General features: G+C 45.9%; 1 protein-coding gene across 3 annotated transcripts in view; it reads left to right on the forward strand.

The window, feature by feature from the left end:
• LOC138579573 (embryonic polyadenylate-binding protein-like) overlaps positions 1 to 22,106 on the forward strand; it is a 1,702,133-nt gene that overhangs the window by 521,200 nt on the left and 1,158,827 nt on the right. For all 3 annotated transcript variants that reach the window (XM_069649846.1, XM_069649847.1, XM_069649845.1), the window contains exon 3: positions 3,760 to 3,953. In XM_069649846.1, the coding sequence (XP_069505947.1) occupies positions 3,760 to 3,953 (194 nt within the window). The remainder of the gene's footprint in view (positions 1 to 3,759; positions 3,954 to 22,106) is intronic.

Here is a 22,106-nt window from a genome sequence, read left to right on the forward strand (position 1 = left end):
AGATAATCAGATAAACATAAAGTGAAGTTGTATCACCACACTGCTTGAAATACAATGGAAAAGCTGAGTGTTATCATGACAATGCACATTTTAAACTCTTCTCTTTCTTGGTGGTAGTTCTATTTCTCTCTTTTCTGCACCAAGCACTTTCTTTGTCAGTAATGAGTGAAAGTTTGTATATCTGACTGCGTAAGAGGCAAGGGAGTTGACAAATAACTGCACTGTGATAAACAACATGCAGTTTAATTATGCAGTATGATTTGCAAAAGAACTGGCCTTGGATGGATGGATGCATGCATGCATCAATCATAAAGAATGCTCCGCACCAACCTGTTTCACTGAACGGAGCACTATGCACTTTAGCCCATTGGTGCACATCGGCCCCGTAATGGATAATTAGTAATGTTGTGCAAGGCAGTGTGCACTTTACAGTCTGTTTAGAATCATTGCAATCATGCTGAACCTCAAATTGAGACAAATACGACTCGGTGCGCTGACCATAGCACTACATGCAGTTAAATATTTGTTCTTGTATTTGTGTTGACAAAGCACTATGCACTTAAGTTCTAAATGTCGTTATTCTGACAATAGTTGCTTTCTGAAGTGGTTGCACAAAGCACTATGCACTTTATGAATTAATGCTTTTAGGATGACTATTGCTGCTAGAATGCTTTACATTTATGTAGAGACGAATCTGAGGCCCTAGCGATCATGCTTGCATGATGGTTGACCATTGAAGAGGTTGTATTGAGCACTATGCACTTTACAACTTACTGTGTACAACTGACTATTGATGCCAGTACGTTGCATTGTATTCTAAAGTTGAATGTTTTATGTTGCCAATTTTAGCCACCTACGTAGTATGTAAAATATTTAATAGTGACAACCACGGGGAAGGCGAATAGCAATTGCAAAGTAGCTTTAAAGGTTTAAATGGAATCATAAATGCAAAATGCTCTAAGGTTAAAAATATTTGAAGATGGCCTACACACAGTTGTTGGGCAAAAAATCCAGTCCTCTTTGTTTACTTGCCGTCAGAACACAACGGTTATTTTAATGAGCACTTGAGATGTGGGCTAGTGTTGTGAAGAAGCGGCGAGGGAGCCCCGAAACGCATAAACGCCCTTATTTTTGCCACAATGGGAGTACCAAACTTGTTGGTTTTTAACTTTTGATTGCTGTTCTATTAAAAAATTAAATAAAGGAAGAATGCTTTTATCCAGGCATCTGGATAACTGGCGGCCCGTCCCACTAACTTTGCTTCTTTCATCAACAGGTTAGTTAAGTGCAACCTGATCTAAACATGCCTTCTCTTCCCTCGCATACCATTTCACCCAATGAGATTTCAGCTAATTTATTTCACCGAAAATGGTAGGGTAAATTGCATACACGTAATGCATAATAGGTGGGTTAAGGGTATAAGTTAGGGTGGTGAGGGGGGTGCTGTAGGGGGTCTCCCCCGCATTATAAAAAAGTAGATGTCGTTTTTCAGTGACATGTATTCAGTGAAGTCTCCATTAGGTGAAATATTTTAGCAGAAAGCATATACATCCATTCTTTTTCGCCAGACCTTCCCTTGGTGGCCAAGTTGGGCCAAATTTGAACGTTTAAACTGGCTCCATTTTTCTTCATTACGTGTTGCAAGGAAGACCTACATGTGCACATGTTTGTCCTTGCCTTTAGTCCCTTTCTTCAGCAATTTGCTGTTTGTTTCCAACTCTGATGCCACTTCCTCAGCAGTGTCTTTTTAAAATCCCCAAGGTCTGCAAGTGTAGGGAAACTGAAGATGGCAATCTCGGATTTGTACACGATTGGCGCCAAGGTGCTTAGATGATCAACTTTGGCCACATGCCTCATGGGGGGGGTTACTCCCATGTTTGTGCCACTAACTCCTGTTCACTACTGAACTGACTTTAGTTAACTTGGATAATGGCAGGATGCCAAATATGTGCCCCGCTGCACCAACATTGACAACGCTCCAAGATCCCATCAATTTGGAAATGGGAAAAATTTACCTCAATGATAATCAGTCTGTAACCTCTTAGTTATAGAAATCTGGTTTAAGGTAGGACCTGTTACATTGAAGGGCTTAGTCCAGGCAACCACCAAAAATGTACATTGCCAGCAAGATGGGACCAATGAGAAAGCATTCACGCTGCTTTTTTCTTTTCTCTTCTGTTTTTGGGTTCACACTAAACCTACGGCTTAAATACAGAATGACAATGAAAGTTAAACGAACACTCCATAGTTTATTTTACTTCTATAGCACCTTAAGCCAAGATGCTTTACAAAAATTAATCGAGGAGTACAATAAATGCAATCGTGGCAATACATCTCAGAATAAAATGCAAAGAAAAGGGAACAAAAGACCAGCAAGAAGAAATTAATTGATCCAAAAAACAGTAAGAGCGGAAGTCAAGCAACTTGATGAAATGTTCTAATACAAAGACGAGCCACACCCCAAACAAAAATGACATTGGAGGAAAGCACATCTTAAACCTGTCCTACACAACCAAGAATTCCAAGTGATATAAAGAAAAAGATTGAAACGGTCTGAAGTTTCACAAGTGAGCCTGACTTGCTCAAGTCTAAGTTAAGACAAGAGATGCATTGCAAGTCGGGGGCAGGTAGTCCACAGCCCAAACTCTACACTTACAGTTCACATGTTTTAATACCAAATTTACAATTTGGTTTTTCTGGCAAGGATAATCTGGAATTAACATCACATCCAGGAACATGATGAAAGTGTGTATCCCTCTTAAACAGCAACTCCCAAAACACCAAGAACCTGATGGAATGAGGTCAGATGTATTAATGTTCCTAAGTTTTTAATTAGAGCGAACATGAAAGCGCTACTGAACACAATGATATATTGTCTTTCCTAGAATTCATTCATGTTAGCTGCATTTATCAAAGCACCCTTTCACACTGCTGTATGAGTGAGCATATAATACAGTACAGCATTATAGGATCACATTTATCCTTGGCGTTAAATGTCTATAGCTTTTTGTATTTCCAATTTGGTATGATTTTAGTCATTTTTTTAACTTTATTTTTGCCATTTTAATTAGTACGACAAGTAGGACATTTGTAGATTAAGCATTCGCAGCAATACAGGGTTTCTTCGAGATTAAGCCAACTGCACAGTACTAAAACACACGCATTTAAATATTGCCTGAATCCAAACATAATTCATTACAATCTTTATAACTATTCTACTCTGATTCCAGAAGGAACATCCTTTTCTTTTCAGTGAAAGTAGCAAAATATCACCTTGTTCAAGTACTTGGCTCAATGATCATGCACACAATCTCCTCCACAACAAGGATTGTTGGGGAAAGTCCTTTTTTTTATAGATCTGCCCAGTCGCACATTTTTCTCATTCTGAATTTTGCTTAGGAAATTAATCTTATTAGTGCCTTGCATTTTTTAACAACGGTGGAATGTGTGCAGGTGTTTTTACAGGGAAACACTAAAGCAGTAGAGGGGAAATGTTGCCCGTTTTGAGCATTTTGTAGTGGCTGATTCTGATTCGTCCTTGGCCAAAAAGTTACTTTCCAAAAATTTACAAATCTGAGTATAGTTTATGGGTATATAAAACCTGTTTGTAATTGTCACACCATTTTTTAAGCGTCCTTGACAGTGGCTTTACATGTGTAGAACATGTCATCAATACAACTGTTAGTGAATTAATGAATATTTTGTTGTATTTTATTTATTTTCTATTGAGACTTGCTTTTTAATTTTCTTTAAAACCAGCTGAGCGTGCTTTGGACACCATGAATTTTGAAGTGATTAAAGGTCGTCCAATACGAATCATGTGGTCTCAGCGTGATCCAGGCCTTAGAAAATCAGGTGTTGGGAATGTGTTCATCAAAAATCTGGATGAGTCCATTGATAATAAAGCCTTATATGACACCTTTTCAGCTTTCGGAAATATTCTATCTTGCAAAGTAAGTGTTCATTGCAGTTACAGAAGGGTGTTCAAAATGTATTGTGATTTGGTGCATCATTTAAGTTTTATCTCATTTTAGGTCTTGTTGAGGTGAAACTTGCTTATTGCACGTGTAATCTACTTTAAAGGTTAGGGTGCAACCAGCTGCTGAAAGTCTGCCCTAGATTTATAGCCGGGTCAGTCATGGCTTGGGTCCCCTTGGTTTTTTTAAGGGACGTTATGGTTACAAGTAAAACCGAAAAACCTCATTCGCCGGTTATGGTAAACTAAGTAATCATAACTTGTGCCACCATTGTGCACTAGGAACACCCAGGACATCAAAGATGACATCACAAATGTAATTGATGACATCACATATCTGGGCCACTTGTTTTTGTGGTCACTGACTTATCTGCATCATGCCGTTTTGTCCACTGACAGAATATGAAAAATAAAAATGCATTGGATTTAGACGTTAAACATTTTGAATGTTCTTACATTACTTTCCTTAGGGTTTGGTCTCCGCTCATGGTGCACATATATGGGGCAATAAGCAGGCCTCAAACACACAATTCGTATGTATACATGATGATGAACTATGTTATTGACCTTTTCTGGTGATGCTGTTTTTCTTCCTTGCTTTTGTTTCCATGTAAGTATCTCTGATTTGTGTGCATTGTGGGTATTCATATGTATTGTTTGTACTAACACAAGTATGTACAAGTCTTGCATTATTAGCTATTTATTCTGTGTTTAACAGAACTCAAAACTCTAAGGTACCATTTGTTCTTTTACTATCCAAAATGACCATATTGGAAATATTGTACTTCTATGGTGCATGCTGCAGCCATTGCCTATGTGTCTATCATTACATTACTGTATCAACAACACCATTCCAATATAATGTTTTGTTTAGATGAATTACAATCTTTAATACATTAAGTAGTTCAGGATAGGTCTCCCGATCACCCCTGACATCTTGTTACCAGCATTATGAACACAACCCCTTTCAAGCAACTTCATCAAAATGTATTTCATCAGTGATCTCATTAGATTTGTGATATCTTTGATGTCCTGGGTGTTCTTCTCAGCAGTGCATGGTGGTGGAGCGAGTTATGGTGGCTTTGCTTACCATAACTGGTGAATTTCTATTTTTGGTTTTATTTTTAACCATACCGTCCCCTTTTTTACTTTTTTCAGTGAATTTCATGGGTTTTTACCAGTGCACACTAAATTCTTATTACTTAGTAATATACTTACCCAATATAGCAAAATATTTGTCCAATTTGAAAGTTTCACCGTATAACTCTGCCATTTCCCACCTTCTAGCATAATTTTTAACACGTCTATTTTTGCGTCACTCGACGACTGTGAAAGTCAGATGTCCTTGCAGACTTTTTCAGACAGTGTCACGTGACCACACATGGCATTACATGTCTGCAAACACGTTTGCAGTTCGCGAGTGGGTCCGTGCTTCGCAGACAGTTCGGAACTGCATTTTCTGCTGATCTAGGAACTTTGAAATTCAAAATGTACCTTTGCACAGCTCTGACACCTATTCTTATTCATTATCCCTTAACAATATAGAACCGAGCATATACTTCGAATATTAGCAAAACTGTTATTTATCTTAAAAATGGGATCCGCTATTGCCACCCCTCCTCCCCAAGAGCCACCACCGGAGGACCTACACAACAAAATAAGCACAGTACTTCCAAAGTGTAAGGAAGGCATGTTATCAACAGTAAGATGGACACAAGTGACCACAGTTCATGGGGGTTTATTGAAACGCCTATCTAAACCTAAATCTACAGATGGGAGCAAGCTACGACCATCAATAATGCCTTCCTAGTGGAGTCTTGTCAAAATTAAAGGGCCTAAACTAAAAGATTGCCAATCCTTACCACTAATTTACATAATCAACTCGAGCAAAAAACATGTTCTGACTTTTCTGTAGCACAAGGATATAGTTAAATTTTCCCAGTTCAGGACCTTCTGTGTCGAAGTCTCTTTACTTCTCGTAGGTTTTGTGATGCAGAGGGCCGGCTGTACAGAAACACGCACACGTTCCCTTCACTATTCAATTTGGGTGTTCACCCTGGATCCCCCTCTACCGGGGTCAGATTGCTTTCTTTTGTTCAATTGGTCTCCCTCAACCGGGCTTGGACCAATTGTGATGTCCATTTAAACTATCAAAGACTTTCGAATGTGGACAGGGTTTAGCTTGACCCGTTGCATGACCACCTCGATATCAATATTTCTTTCTCACACTCAGCATCAGTCGGATACCTAAGAGACTTTCGAATGAGCACCCACGTGGCACTCGACCACTCTGTGCATGGCATCTTTTCTTGGCCTCCCAAAGTTCAATTACGAAGTTCAACTATTTACTTTGACTGCCAATTGTCTTTGCGTCTCTAATCCCAAATGCCTCACACACTCTTCTCTTTATACAATGTTGCTGCCTGCAACCTTGATTCAAAACACAATGGTTTGGTATCGGTCTTTCGGCCTCACCGGCGGTGCTGCCTTCTCTGACACCGCTTTATTGTAGGAGCCAAGGACAGTACAATAGCAGCAATTGCTCCTCCCAGCCTTGGTTATCGACGGCGGATAGTCCCTAGTACCTCTGACACACTGTGCAGGTTATATCAGCCATAGTTCCTGGTCTTCGGTTTCTTACGTTCCAAGTTTCAGAAAAATAACGGTCTTCACAAGTCGGGGATGCTTCCCTCCTTGATCTCAGTCTTTCTCCTTGTATTAAACTGGCATCTTAGAACTGCTGTTTCCTTGTGTGTTTTTGCTTTGCTTGGAGTGTGCTTTCATGTCCGCCTTTCATCGGTGTGGGAAAGTGCGATGGAAGTCGGGTGTATGAAATGATCTGTAATTGCCTGACCTTGTCTGACCATGGTTTTGGGACATGTCGGGTATATAGCTGAAAATGGTGCTAGTCTGTTACCACTCACAGTGAAATGTCAGTGAGAAGGTTTTCGTGTCGGGAAAGGGGGGGGGGCGAGTTCTGAGGTATCCTACCTGATAAGACGCATACAAAGTATTACAATGAAGGGGATACCACATCTCACCCTCCGGTGTCCCACTCCCCGAAGACCCTCATACTGGTGATCCTTCCGCACTGGTCCACCCTCGGGAACTGGATCCAAAAGCGATGACTGTGTCGTGGCCACCTGGATGACAGATCCCTGGCGACTAGCGGGTGAGACACCTTCAGGTTTCTCACAAAAGACAAGAGGACCAAGAAGATGAGGTAGAGGAAGTGCCTACCTCTAGCACCCATAGAATCATGGGTGTAGCAGTTTTTTACCACTGTTGGGAATGTACCAAAGTGAAATGCACTTAGTTACGGACTACCTGGACAGTACCCCTACGGGACCATTTCCATGTGCTGCCACACCAAATCCAACCACTGCAATGCTCTCAAAGGTTGTTCTTCTCTTAGGAAGTAGTGGTTGGTCTTCCTCTGCCTCATCGTCCTCAAACAATACGGTAAGAGCACATCCTACTTCTGTGGAACACAAAATCCCACCACCTATCTTGCAAGCGATAAAATAAGCTGTTGATCCATATTTTTTGAAGACAACAGTACTCTGTATATGCAACACACCGCTGCAGGGGGGAGCTATTTCATAGTGCTTTTGAAGCTGTAAGTAAGGAGCATGAGAAACTCTGCCCCTACCTTAGATGTACACACGCAACATCTTCCCCTGTCCACCTGCCCCTCCGTATTAGTGCTTGGTGTCTCTTCCATTATTTACCTCCCCACCTTACTTTCTGACCTCCCCTGCAAAAAACAAAAAATAATCAAACATAGAGGTTCCTTTAGGAACCACCTTTCACAGTTAAAAAATAGACCTAAAAAAATAATCTTAGACTCCATTTACTTTACATTTCTCAGTAAAGTATATCGGCACCCACCGAAATAAGCTAAGGAGGGGGTGAAAAAGAATTAAATGGGACGGTGTGGGGAGGAAGATGGCGGCGGGTAGAGCCGGCCATCAGGCAGCTTGGAACGTGGGCTTCTACCAGCATTTCAAGCCAGTGTTCCTAGCCATCTCATTAGCTGGCTCCCCCGCTCAGATTGCTATCTCACAATTGTATATTAGATAAAAATATAAATTCACAATTTTTTGTCCAAATCCTTTTATCTAGCATAAAATAAGGACCATAATCGATGGACCTATATAACTATTTGTATTTATTTGTATTCATTTTTATTTATATAGCGCTTTAATCCAAGGCGCTTTACAAGAGGAACAAGCATAATACATCAAGCGATACATGACCAATTAATCTGAACCAGAAAACAGTACAAGAAACAATTTACATTGATGAGGGGAGGTGCTGATGGAGAGGGACTGAGTGACAGAGGGGGTAGGAGGAGTAGGTAGAGGACGAGTCCATGAGGGAGGAAGCAAAGATTGCTAGGGGGTGAGTGGAAGAGATAAGATTTTAGAGAAGTGCGGAATGAGGGGTAGGAGGTAATAGAGTAGACAGGGAGGGGTAGCCGGTTCCAATGGAAGGGAGCGAGAAGTTGGAAGGAGCGGGAAGGGGCACAGGGTGGAGGAGGAAGAGAGAGAAGGAAGTAATCCGCAGAACAGAGTATAAAAAGTGAGGATAGGTAGGGAGGGGCAAGGCCATAGAGGGAATTGAAGACTAGACAGAGGAAATTAAATTTGAGCTATGAATGAAATGAGAGAAGAGATGGAGTTGTGAGGTGAGAGAAGGCATAGGGAGCAGATGGCAGAGTGGTAGATGGATTTGAGAGGTGAGAGGAAGGGAGTCCAAAGAAAAGAGTGGAGCACTAGAAGAGTCTGGAGAAGATAAGGGAGGTGACTAAGAGTTTAGTAGCATTAAAGGTTAGGAAGGGGCGAATTTTGCAGTACGCCTTTCTCCTTGCTTATGGCCAGGCCCATTGCCCAGACACCAATGTTATATCACTGTAATGTGTACTTCCATTTTACACTTAAAAAAGGCACATATTTCCAAAACCATGCCTTCCAGTTCTTCCTGACCTTCCTCATGCATATTTTGCTGCAATCCCATCCAGCACTTCAACCTGTACCCACAAGTGCATTATTCGTTCCCTTTCAAACCTATCCCATTTTCGAAAAACTTTACCAAATAGCCTGGTTCTGGTAGCTAGGCCCACATTAACCCTATTGCTGGACCCTTGTGGTCATGGCCAGTAGCCAGATTGTCCGGGCCATGGCCTTAGGCCATGACCTGAACTATCTGGCCACTACCCATGGCCACAGGCTATACCTCAGTCACCAAAGTACTCCTGCAGGGAGGGCAAAGTATGTAAGAAAGGGTTTTTTTAACCTGCGCTTGGTGGCACATGCAAAGAGAACGCATGCAGAGGAAATGAGCAACTCAAGGTCTTGCTCACACTTGGAGCATGAATTAAAAGCAAAGAGGCGCGGCACAGATAAATAATGCGTGCAAAGTAAAGGCAATAGTCGCATGATGATCCCACAGCACAGGCAGTAAACATCCACAGCATACTTTATACATACACCTTGTTTTTGGGAACTGACAGCTGATTTCCCCTTGCTCTGGCCGCACCAAGGTAAGGACTCATTTATATCTGTGTGAAATGCCTACCAACTGACCCCAACAATGGATGGGAGAGGTACAGCGAGCTTTACAAAATGACATGGAAACCAGAAGGCTGGGTGGAAAGGACAGTATAAACACCTGAGAAATCCCTAACCCTCTCCTCCTGATTAACTCACCCAGAACGGCATACTCATAGAAATAAGACAAAAACATCAAGTAACGGTTAAGTCAAATCTACCCAAACTGTAAATAAGGAACTTAAAATGTGTTTACTGAACACCAGATAAATGAATAAGCATTTCTCCAGCATGGGGTCTGGCATGGATTCACATGCTCATGAATATTCCCCGTCAGGCCGGGAATCCTTGGTAAAGAAAAAATCTGTATCGTTTCTGATCGGTCTTTCTCAGTAGTAACCAATCACTGGCCTCTGGGTCATACGAGCCAACGCTCTGGCTCAGGGAAGAGGAAGGCCGAGAACCCGGTGAAGCTTCTGGAGAGGCTCTGGTCAAGCTCCAAGGATCTGGCCGAGGGGGAGCGAGGGAGTGACCCACCCCCCAGGGTGAAGGCCACAGGCCCACACAAGGTGGTAAAGGCCTTGATTCTCCCGGCCAAGGCCTCTATCGAGCAAGTCGCGGCAGCCCTGGCGAAGCCTGTGGAGGCGACCTCTGGGCCCAGAGTCTCCCTGCCTCTGCGGAGGGAAGCCTCTTTCAGACCCATCAAAGACCCCCGTGAAGACCCCGGCGGAAAAAGAGGGGGGGGGCGGTGGCCATTGTGGACACGGACATAGCATCTGAGGAGGAGCTGGTAGACGTTTTAGAGGGCCTCGACGAGGGCGTCGAAGAGGCCCGTCCCCACGTGAGGGATTCCGACGAAGGTGACGGCGGCACCGGCGAAGGTCCTAGTCGCCCGTCGCTTCCAGAGCCGCAGGATAACTTGGCGGCCATTTTGTTGGCGATACAATCCTTATGTTCGGAGATAAGGACGAGATTGCCACTACCACTGAAGGAGGATCTGGAACCAGGCTCGACGGAGGAGCCAGAACCAGGCCCGGCAGGAAGCCCCCTGAACAAGAGAAGACGGATCCATCCAGCCCCACCTTTTCAGCCCTCACGGCCTGCTCAGCCTTTACCCACGTCCCCCGTCCCTGGGGATGACCCGGGAACGGACACGGCCACGACAGGTACCGACAACTACGGCGGTGACGACAGGATGGAGCGCCCATCACCCCCAGCCCGGGCCTCCCCACCCGACGAGATCGGATCTTTACATGCAATGATCGCCAGAGCATCCAAGCTTTTTCAGCTCTGCCCTGAAGAGAAGGAAGGTTTCCTTTACCAACGGCGCAAGGCCAAGATGAAGACAGTCGTCGCCGTGCCTCTGCTGGATGACATCTGGGATGAGGGTCTCACTCTTCTCAAGAACCCGTCTACGACGCCTGCCAAGAGGGATCGGTACGAGAAGAAGTACCGAGTCCCCGACGCGGCCCCTTTGTGTCTCATGGCACAAAGGGGCCGGTTGTGCCTTACGGCACAACCGACCCCTGACTCGGTCGTCTCAGCGGCAGCCAAGAAAGCAGCAGGGGGAGAGGGGTGGGCATCGGCCTCAACGTCAACTTCCCCTCCGGACGGCGCAGGAAAGAAGCTGGACGCAATGGGATGAGTTATCTCGTCGGCGGCAACAGCGATTAAGGCGGCCAACGCTATCGTGATCGTGGCCCGCTACGACAGGGAGTTATGGTACAAGATCGCCCCCCTGTTGGACTTCCTACCGGATGACAAGAGGGCCGAGGCCCTGGAGATCTTGCAAGAAGGCGAAGTGGTGTGGGATCACGCCATTACGGTGGCAACCGACATTGCCGACACCGGTTTCCGCCAGCTAGGCAACAGCGTTTGCCTTAGACGAGGGTGTCTCAAGGCGACGGATTTCCGCCAGGACGTACAAGCCAAGGTTTTGGACATGCTGTTCGACGGGAACAATCTGTTTGGGAAAACAGTGGATGAGTCCCTCCAAGCCATCAAGGCGGACACAGACAGCTAAGGCCCTAGGCGTTCTCCGGCAACGAAGGCTGTCCTTTCGGAGCACCGGAGGCAAGCATGGTGCCTCCAAGGGATTCGGCGGTGGCTCCTCTACGAACCACCAAGCGGCCTGCTCTTCATCGCAGGAAGCCTATAGAGGACGAGGCAAGTCGGGTGGACCCTGCCGTCGTCGCCAGGGAGGCCAAGGCGACAAGGCGTCCTCCAAGCAAGATTGAACCGACAGTGGTGTTGGGCCCCCACCGAAGCACCCCGATGGGAGGCCGGCAGGTGAAGTTAGTCAGCGTGTGGGAGTCCTTCTCCACCGACGTTGGGTGCTGGATGCCCTGGCCCAGGGGCACGCCCTCGAATTTCTAAAAAAAAAAGTCCCCCTGCATTCCACCCGTGGCCAGAAAAGAAAATCACGTCCCTCAACTCTTACTTTTGGAGGTAAGGGCGATGATCAAAAAAGGTGCCATCGAGCTCGTCCCGAAGAGGCTCCGGGGCTCCAGAGTATACTCCAGATACTTCCTCATGAAAAAGAAGACAGTTGGATGGCGCCCAATCCTGGACCTGCGACGACTGAAAAAGTACCTCAAGGCACAGAAGTTCCGGATGGTCATCCTCCAGCACGTGCTGGGACAGCTGGAGGAGGGCACTTTCCTGTCGTTGTTGGATTTGGAGGATGCGTACTTCCACATCCCCATTCTAAAAGGACACCAAAGGTTCCTCAGGTTCGTGGTCCAAGGACAGTACTACCAGTTCAAGGCCCTCCCTGCGGTGCGAGGCACTTGAACACCCAGGGTGTTCAAGTGCCTCGCACCGGTGGCGGCGCGGCTGCGCCTGCAGGGGATCCACGTCTACCCCTACCTGGACGACTGGCTCATCCGAGCAAGGACAAGGGAGCTCGCTGTAGATCACACAGCGAAGACCGTCGAGCTGCTCACAGACCTGTGATCCTCCATCAACTTTCTCAAGTCCCACCTGGTCCCGTCGCAAGTCGCACTGTTTCTGGGAGCCAAGCTCGACACCTGGCCTCGCCGTCGGAGGAAAGGACGAAGGCCATCCTGGCACGGGTAGCTTCGAGGACAGGATACCGCTCAACGAGACCTTCCGACGAGCTATTCGGTGGTGGGGCACCCGCGCTCATCTGACGGCGGGCACTGACTTCCAGACCCCATCCCACCAGATAACAGTGACGACCAATGCCTCCCTGGAAGGGTGGGGAGCGCACACCGGAGAACTTCACGCGAGAGGCCTTTGGCTCCTGGAGGAGAAATGGCTCCATCAACATCCTGGAGCTCCGTGCAGTGTTCTGGGCCCTCAGGTCCTTTCTCCCGTCCCTCAAGGGCAAGGTGGTGAGAATCTTCACCAACAACACCACCACGATGTTCTACATCCGGAAGCAGGGAGGAACCAGATCCCCACCCCCCCCCCCCAGCCCTCTCCAAGGAAGCCCAGGATCTGTGGCAATTGGCCGTCGCCCAAGGGATGTTTCTGGTGCCCTTTCATCTGGCAGGGATAAAGAACACCATTGCCGACTCACTCAGCAGGGAGCAGCGCTCGTGCCACGAGTGGGAACTAAGTCAGGATCAAGTGGATCGACTCTTCCGATCATGGGGAAAACCGAAGTTCGACCTGTTCGCGACGAACTCCAAGTGCCAGAGGTTCGCCAGCAGGTTTCCCCAGCCGAGGAGCATGGCCAATGCCTTCTCGTTCCCATGGGACGGCCTGTTCCTATATGCGTTCCCTCCGTTGCTGTTGCTGCTCCAACTCATCAACCAACTCAAGAGGTCCCGGTGCAGGATGATCCTCGTCGCACCGGCGTGGCCGAGGCAGATCTGGTTCCCGGACCTTCTGGACTTGTCAGCGTCCCCACCAGTCAAGCTGCCGACGGACACAGATCTTCTCTCCAGAGAAGGAGGCGCCATACTTCATCACGACCCGGAGTCGCTGAACTTGCAGGCCTGACTTCCTTCATCTCCAGGAAAAAATCCGAAATCCATTGGGGAGAGAAATTCTCATGCGGAATTGCCTATTGAATGTGGCGTCCCTCAAGGCGTAAGTCTCTCCCCTCTATTGTTCAACCTATACCCGAGGTGTCTCTTTATTGTGCTAGAGAGTATCGGAGCATTTTTTCACCAACTACGCCGACGACATCCAGTTGGTGGTTGAACTTAGCGGGAGTTACAGCCATGACTGCGCAAGGTGAGGAGAAATCTGGAACATAAAGGCATGGATGTTGACAAACTGGATGTGCCTAAATGCAATGAAAACTGAGCTTATGGTTTTTGGCTCTTTCCATGCAAGGCATAAACTCAGTCCCCAGTATAAGTCTCTTACATCAAGGATTCTCCCATTCCAGTTAAAGATGAAGTGAAAACTGTAGACATGACCCTGGAAGCATCACTAGGTGCTGAGGCTCAGGTAATGCACCTACAAAAGAACTGCCAATACTACAATCTTCTTCGGTCCATTAGACCGTATTTAAGCGAAGAGAACACACCAACCATTGACAGAGCCATTATTTTTATCACGGCTGGACTACGGAAATGATTTGATGCTTGGCAGAAGTAAAAGCTGCATGTCCAAGTGCCAAACAATTCTAAAGAATTCGGTCCGAATAATACAAAACAGGCCATGGAGAGAACCTCTTAGCAGAGACTGAATTGATCTTCGCTGGCTGTTGAAGAACGAATCATTTTCAAAAGCATGACCTTGGCACACAGGTGCCTATTTGGACAGGCTCCAAGTTATCTTAAAGGATCACCTTGTACACACCTACAAGATCCCTAAGATCCGAAGGAAAGAACAAGATAAAAAGCACTCCGTTCAAATGCGAACAGGGCATGGGCAGAGTTTTCCCAGTCACAGTAACCCTGATCTGAAACAAACTCCCTGTCGAGCTTGGACAAGAAAAGACCTACCAAAGCGTCCAAAAAAAGCAGAAGACCCGTTTATTTAAATGAACCCACGATCCAGTCAAAACTTTAAAAGAATTGAAGCTTAGGATAGATTTCCTTAATAGTTTTCGTCTTGTTAGTCTTGTGTACCCTGTTGCGACCTGATGCCGGCTTCGGTGCAGTGAAAACCAATAAATACCTACCTTCATGGACAATTTTCAAAAAATAAAACACAGGCACATTTGCAGAACCATTCTTTCAGGTGCTTGACCATGCTCCTTACAAAAGTTTGCTGCAAATCCGCCCTGGTTTTATTTTTTTCCAAGTGTCACAATGTGCGTACGTACACTAGCCATATAACTTAGCCCCCAACTTGACAAAATCCATTCAAACTTTATACAAACATTCAAGGTTAGGTCTATATTTCTGAAAACCTTTGTCCACGTTCGTCAAACGGCAACAATATTATAAGCCATCTAAAAATGTTGAGAGCCCCTATAATTTTGCCCCCTCATGACAAAATCCCACCAAACTCTGTAAAACATTCATATCTAGATCTAAAATCGTTTTGCAAACCTTTGTGCATATACCTCAAATGCCATCACATGTATAATCCTTTACAGTATTTTGTTCCCTCTTGACAAAACACCACACTTTGCAAACCCGTTCAGACTCAGATCTACAATCAATTCCAAAATGTTAATGTGGTTTCATTGAGTGGTGACAGTTATAAACGAGCCAAACACTGCTTTTCACTAACCCTGAAATCCAAAAATGGGCATATGGCCCCGAACATATCGGATGTTCACAGCGCTCTTAGGACTGCCCGGACTGTGTGTGGACATCGGAGAACAAAACCGCCATTTTATTGGCTTTTTAAGGCCAGATTTCATCCCATCCTATCCCACCCTCATCACCCCTCACCTAATCACCCCTTACCTCTCCAGAGATTGTTTCATTAGTTTGGCAAGTGCAATGTTGTGTTTTTAATGTTTTTGCTGGGCGTTTCCAAAGAATGACTCCACTCACGCTTTTCACCATCCAATCAGCGGGCCCCTCCTATGTCAGCGGACCTCACACCGCCCTCTGGCCCGATTGGAAGCCACTCCGAGGACTAAACAGGGAAGTGAGTCTGCGTACCGAACCCAGATGCCACACATGTTTTATTTTTTTGACAATTTTTATTAACTTTTACAACAACAAACCCAACAGTGCATGTCATGTAACTTCAAGCATCATATACATAATCGTGCCATTTCCACTGCCTCCCCATTAAATCCCCCGTCCCCCCTTAACTCGAGCCTACTCCACTTGGCCCTCCGCCGTTGTTTCCTCTTGGGGTACCTCCCCCTTTGTATTTCCAGATTAATCATGTTCACTTAGGCAGGCCTGGGTGGACCCAGACAGTGTGGCCATTAAGTGTCTCCAGTCCATCAGAGTTTGTTTCCTCATACCCCCCCCCCCCCCCACCCCCACCTTGTATTGGCCGCTTCATTCCTTACCGCCGTTTCCGCTTCTGCCCATTTCTGGAGATCATGCCACCAGACCTCTTCCCTTGGCCTATTGTTTGTTTTCCAACCCATAGCAATTATGCGCTTGGCTAGTATTTGGGCCAAGTCCTTGAGTTTACTTACATGTTTCAGTTTGTGCGGTCTAGAAAAAACCCCTACCATGAATGCCCACACAGGTTCCACATCTAGCGTGATCCCCTTCTCAGTTAAGCGGTGGGCTACTTCTCCCCAGAATTTTCCAATTTCCGGGCATGCCCAAAACATATGCATCACCCTTGCGTTCACTTCCCAACATTTGGGACATGTTTTGTATTTGTGCTCTTGAATCGAGCAATCCTCTAGAGGGGTCATGTATGCTCTATGGGTAACCTATAGCTGGATCTGTTGCAGCTTCGCATTCCTAGACACTTTATGGTATCTCTGAACCCTCTCTCACAACCCATCATTCATGAGTTCCCCGGCTTCCTCCTCCCAGTCCCGTCTCAGGTGGGTCACTTCCTTTCCCACCCTGGACATCAGCAGTTCATAGGTTCGAGTGACCTTGTGTCCCCCCTCTATGGGATATCATAAATTGTTTCTATGGCCGTGCCGGGTTGGTCTTCAGCACTATTTCGGACCATGTCTTTCACCCGCCATACCAGTCTGTTGTAGGTTATATGCTGCCCTAAGTGTAGACCCGTTTCTTCAACCAATACGTTAAATTGCTTTACCTTCCCATCTCGCCATACACCGCCTCCCTGAAGAGTGTTGAAAGCGCTAGGAGAACAGCAGCCCAAATGCAGCATAAGGGATCCAGCCTTTGAATGTTTGAAGGAGAACAGCCGTACCAATGCAGCATAAGGGATTTAACCCTGTGAATATTTTTGCAACAATTGGGATCTAACCCAGTGAATTTGACACTTTGGGATTTAACCCATTTATTAATTTTCTTTTAATCAACTTTATTTAGTTTTCAAAGCATCACAGACAAGAAAATATCGATGAATAACCCACCCCGATCTGGGGATTCAACATAAGTGTCTAAGACTGTGTTGCTCATATAAGAAAAAGGTTAAAACCGAACCGTCAAAAAGAAAAGGCATACGTAATGAACAATTAGTTACACCCGTCCCCCCAACATATCTATTTATTTATGGGGCGAAGGTTCAACATTCCAATTTGTAAGTTCAACAGATTGTATCATTTATGATGTAAAGTTCACATTCCGCAGATTCAAGATTAGGGTTTTCAAATGATAGATATTGCCCGAAGCAGGCTTGGTTTAAAGAACATTTGTTCCTTGTCGTCCATATATTTGTGAAGTGGCAACCAGGTGTTTAAGTGCTTGGAATACGAGCCTTGGGCCTGTGCCGTCACTTTCTCCATGGCCATCACCCCCACAGTCTGACCCACCGCATAGCTGTTATTGGGCCTTTCTTCGTCTTCTTCGTCTTCCATGCCTGTGATAGTGTTATTCTGGCCTCACTCAACATGTGGGTTATAAGAGAAGCTATAGGCCCAGAATTCGCATAGCTCCCCTCCACCGTCTCCCCCAGCAGTCCTACTAAGGGATTGAAGATAGCCCCCCCCCCTTCCGGGTAATATCTTTGATGTGGCTTAAAATCTCCTTCCAGTAGGTCGCTGCCAATGTGCAGGACCACCACATGTGAATAAGATCCCTGGATTGTCTGCAATTCCTCCAGCAGGTTGCAGGGTATTCTGGATTAATTGCATGCAAGCCTGCAGGTGTCATGTACCACCGAAGGCAGAGTTTATATGCTGCCTCCTTTTATGGAGGTGCATTTGGATCCTTTGGCTGTTCTATGCCAAATACGACTCCAGGTTTCCTCTGAAATTGGTTTCCCCAGGTCGATCTCCACCTTTGCATATATGAAAGTTTTTTTTCCCCGGGTTAGCCTCTCCTGCTAGACGGTATAATCTAGTTATGCCCTTATCTGGATGGCCTTCCTGTACCGTTAGCTCTATGCCTGTTGGGTTTCTGGTGGCCCTTTCTTTTATTTTGGCGTTGGTGACCCAGTGCCTGAGCTGAATATAGTGATACCGTTCTTGCTCCGGTATGTGTAATCTAGCCTTATAATTTTCAAACGTTAGGGGTGACCCCTCTGTGTAAAGGTCTTTTAGAGTTATGTTGCCTTCTCTCCCCCCCCCCCCCCCCATTGTGTCCAGAAGTTGGCTTGCATGCCTGGGGTAAAGTCTGGGTTATAGGCGATGGGGGGCCAATGGGAGTACTCCTATTTTGATCTTTTTATTTCTCAATACTCTATCCCAATACCACAAGGTATTCTTAGTTGATTCCAGTAGCAAACCCCTTTTTCCCCTGTGACGTGTGGCAATAAAGCCAAGGTTCCCTAGAGGTATCCTGGTTGCCGTTCTTTCTATTGTTACCCATTGATTGCGGTCTTCTCCAGGTGCCCATTGTAACATTGGGGCTACTTGTGCCACCCATAGGTACCTGCGAAACTCTGGGACTCCCAGCCCCCGGGATACTTGCGGTCTAAAGAGAACCTGTTTTGGAATTCTCGGACTCCTCCCTCCCCATATAAAGGACATCACCTCTCTCTGCAGTGTCTGAATAGCTGGACCAGGGATTTTTATCGGAAGGGCTCCTACCACATATAGAAATTTTGGGAGCAGTGTCATCTTGACCGCCGTAATACGTGCCAGCCAAGACAGTTCCTGCAATTCGCACTGTTTTAGGTCACTGGTTAGGGCTTTGAGGAGGTCCGGAATGTTGGCTTTGTTTAGTCTGTCATAACGGGAGGTTAGTTGTACCTCCTGGTATCTTACTGACTTTAGTTCCCATTTCAGTGGGTATAAACTTTCCCATTCCGGAATTCGGGTCATCTCTTCCAAAATATTAAGCGCTTTGGATTTTGGGTAATTAATGTGAAAGCCTGAGACACGCGCAAACTCCCCAGCAGTTGTAAGGCCGCTGGTACGCAGCTTTCAGTGTCCCTCAGTAACAGAAGAATATCGTCTGCATAGAGTGCCACCTTCTGCGGTCCCATACTGCCCACCTCCACCCCTCGAATCCCCAGGTGACCCCGGATCCTACACGCAAATGGCTCCATAGCCATGGCAAAGATCAGGGGTGACAACGGGCATCCCTGTCTTGTGCCTTTCTGTATGGGGATCTCTTTAGTTCGCCATTACCATCCTAGTGAAGATTGGCCCACAACCGAATTTCACTAGGGTTAATCTGAGAAATCCCCAATGTAAACTATCAAAGGCTCTAGAAGCGTCCAGAGCTGCTATTGAACATTTTTTCCCAGTCCTCCGCCCCCAGTCAGTCGTGTTTATAGCCCTACGAATGTTGTCGTATGTATGACGCTCCTTCACAAATCCGGCCTGGTCTGAATGAATTATCTCTGGGAGTATCATTGCTAGTCTTCTCGCTAGTATCATGGAATACATTTTTGCATCTCCATTTAATAAGGAAATCAAACGGTAGCTTGCGCAATCAGCCGGGTCCCTGCCTGGTTTCAGCAGTAGTATCGTAGTAGCTGGGCACATGTCCCGGGACTCGCCCCCTTATCCCTAATGAAATTAAATAGCTGTGTTAGGGGGCTTACCAGTATGTTCCTGAATGTTTTATAATATGCGTTGCTTAACCCGTCCAGACTCTGGGCTTTTTGGCTTTTCAATGCCTTTATTGGTTCTCCTACCTCTTTTTCTGTAATGGGAGCTTCCAGCAGTTGTCTGTCTGCCTCATTGATTTGCGGTAAATCTAATTGATTTAAAAAGGCTACCCGAGCTGCCTCATCAAAGTTCTTTCCTCATATTAGTGGAATGGAATAATAACAGTTCCTCTTCTATTTCTTTCTCTCCCCTAATTGTCTCCATTCCCTTTATGGAGTTGGGTGATACGGTTCCGCAGTTTCTGATGCCTCAGTTTGGCGGCAAGGAATCTATTGACTTTACCCAATGAATATAGTAAAACTGTTTTGTTTGTACCAGCAGGCGTGCCGCATCATCTGTTAGATGGGTTTCCAAAATCCCTCTGGCCTTTAAGTTCCCGCCATGCCCTCTGTGAGCCCCTCTCTCGATATTCTACCTTAGCAACGCGTATGTTGGCCTCCATGTTGTGTTGTGCCCTCGCCCGGGTCTTGGTGTAGCTTGATGATTGCGCTATAAACTCTCCCCGTAGTACCGGCTTATTTGCATCCCAGATGGTTGCCCAATAAATCCCAGGAGTTGTGTTTTCTTGGAAATAATTTCTTAAGGATTGTTCTATGCCTACCCGGACAGCGAGGTCTTTCAATATTATTTCGTTCAAGCGCCAAGGTTTATGGGATTGTTGTTGCAGGTAAGTTAATTCTATTTTTAAGATAATTGGGGCGTGGTCGGAGAGGCAACGTTTTCCAATATCGAGGCTTGTGACTTGTGGGACCAAAGTTTCAGAGATAAGTATCATATCAATACGGGAATAACCTTTGTGTACAGCATAGTAGTGAGTATATGTTCTGTCTTGTGGATTAAAGAATCGCCAAGTTTCCAACAAGTGTAAATCTCTTAAAAATGTAGCTAGTGCTTGCCTAAATGTATGATCGTGGGGGGTAGCTGGAAGGGTTTTATCCATGACTGCGTCCATCACTCCAATAAAATCGCCACCAATGAGTATTTTCCCTATACCCCATTGTGCTATTCTGGGAAGTAAACTCAGCAGGAACCAATCTTGTTTAACATTAGGAGCATAAACTGAAATCAGTGTGACCAATTGTCCCAAAAGTTTACCCCCCAACATCGGGTATCTGCCTTCCGGATGTTTTTTAACAAAATGTTTTTCGAAACTGATGCCTTTCGCCAATAAGATACCCACTCCCTTTTCTTAGCCCCACTAGAGGCTAGGTATTGTATTGGGAAGGCTCTGTGCTTCAGCCTCCATTCATCATCAGGGAGCAAATGTGTCTCTTGCAACCAAACCACTGAGGCCTGCATGTCCCTCAATCTGTTTAGTATGGATTTCCGCTTGACTGGAGAGTTCAGCCCTTGTGCATTAAGCGAAACAAGAGTTAAGTTCGCCATTACCCCACTTTCAACCATTTGTCCCCTTCATTGCGATCCAACTCATGTCTGTTGTAAAAATAAAATTGTTTGCATATTGTGCCCTTCTACCTGAAACAATCAAAACAGAACCGCCCCCCCCCCCCCCCCCACCCCCTTTTTGGCTTATAACTTCAAACTTGCATTACTAACAGAATACCAATGTGGTAAATCACTGCGAGTTCTATCCCCCTGGGAATTATGGGTCCCTGTTGACCCTCCCCCCCCCTCTCCCCCCATTTTGCCACATAATGGCTCGTGTGACAGCAGTTCGTTTTCCATGCTGGCTTGAGATTTCATTTCAGGCACAAGTCTCTGATTTCTTATTTTCTTTCCCTTCCAGCGATGCCATTAAAATGTCTCCTGTAGTTAGAAGTTGCATGCCCTCTCAGGTATGGTCCGTGAGTTGCACTTCTTTATTGCGCCCCCGTGGGCAAGGCCGTCCTGGTCTCCATTGGCTTCTCGGATGTCCCCCTCATTTCAGGATAAAGAGCCTTCGCCATCCGCGAGGTTGTCTCCTTTGCCTTCTTGCCTGAGGTCTGCCATTTCTTCTTACTTAGCGACTGAGTATCCCTTCCACTCGAAGCGGAGGCACGTTGGGTGGCCCCATCGATACCGCACCTTTCTAGTTCTTAGCCAGTCCGTAACCACCTTCAGTTTCTTCCTCCGAGCAAGTGTAGCTTGGGCCAGATCTTGAAACAATTGAAGTGGCGTGGAGCGGATGATAGGTTATTTTTTGCGTACGGCTTGCATTATGTCAGCTTTCAATTGGTATAGGTGGACCCAGGTCAGGACATCTGGAATCAAGTTCTTATTGATTTTATATGTGGAATAGGTTATGTGCGTTCGGTCTAGCATAATTTCTTTGTTCTCCTCCACATTCAGAATGTCGCGAAACAAGTCAACCACATATTGTTTTAAGTCCAAGTCCGTCACCGATTTCGGGATTCCACGAATACGAATATTACGTCCTGGATCTATTTTCAGCATCCTCCTGTCTATTTTGCATGTGCTCCATTTGCTGTTCCAGCTCCTGCTCCATTTGCTGTTCCAGTTCCTGCACCCTATGCGCCAGGATGTCGTTTTCGTGGCTCTGCTCTGTTACCGTTTCACCCACATCAAT

Source organism: Ambystoma mexicanum, chromosome 3p (assembly GCF_040938575.1).
Source record: "Ambystoma mexicanum isolate Mex_15411 chromosome 3p, UKY_AmexF1_1, whole genome shotgun sequence".
Taxonomy (NCBI): Eukaryota; Metazoa; Chordata; class Amphibia; order Caudata; family Ambystomatidae; genus Ambystoma; species Ambystoma mexicanum.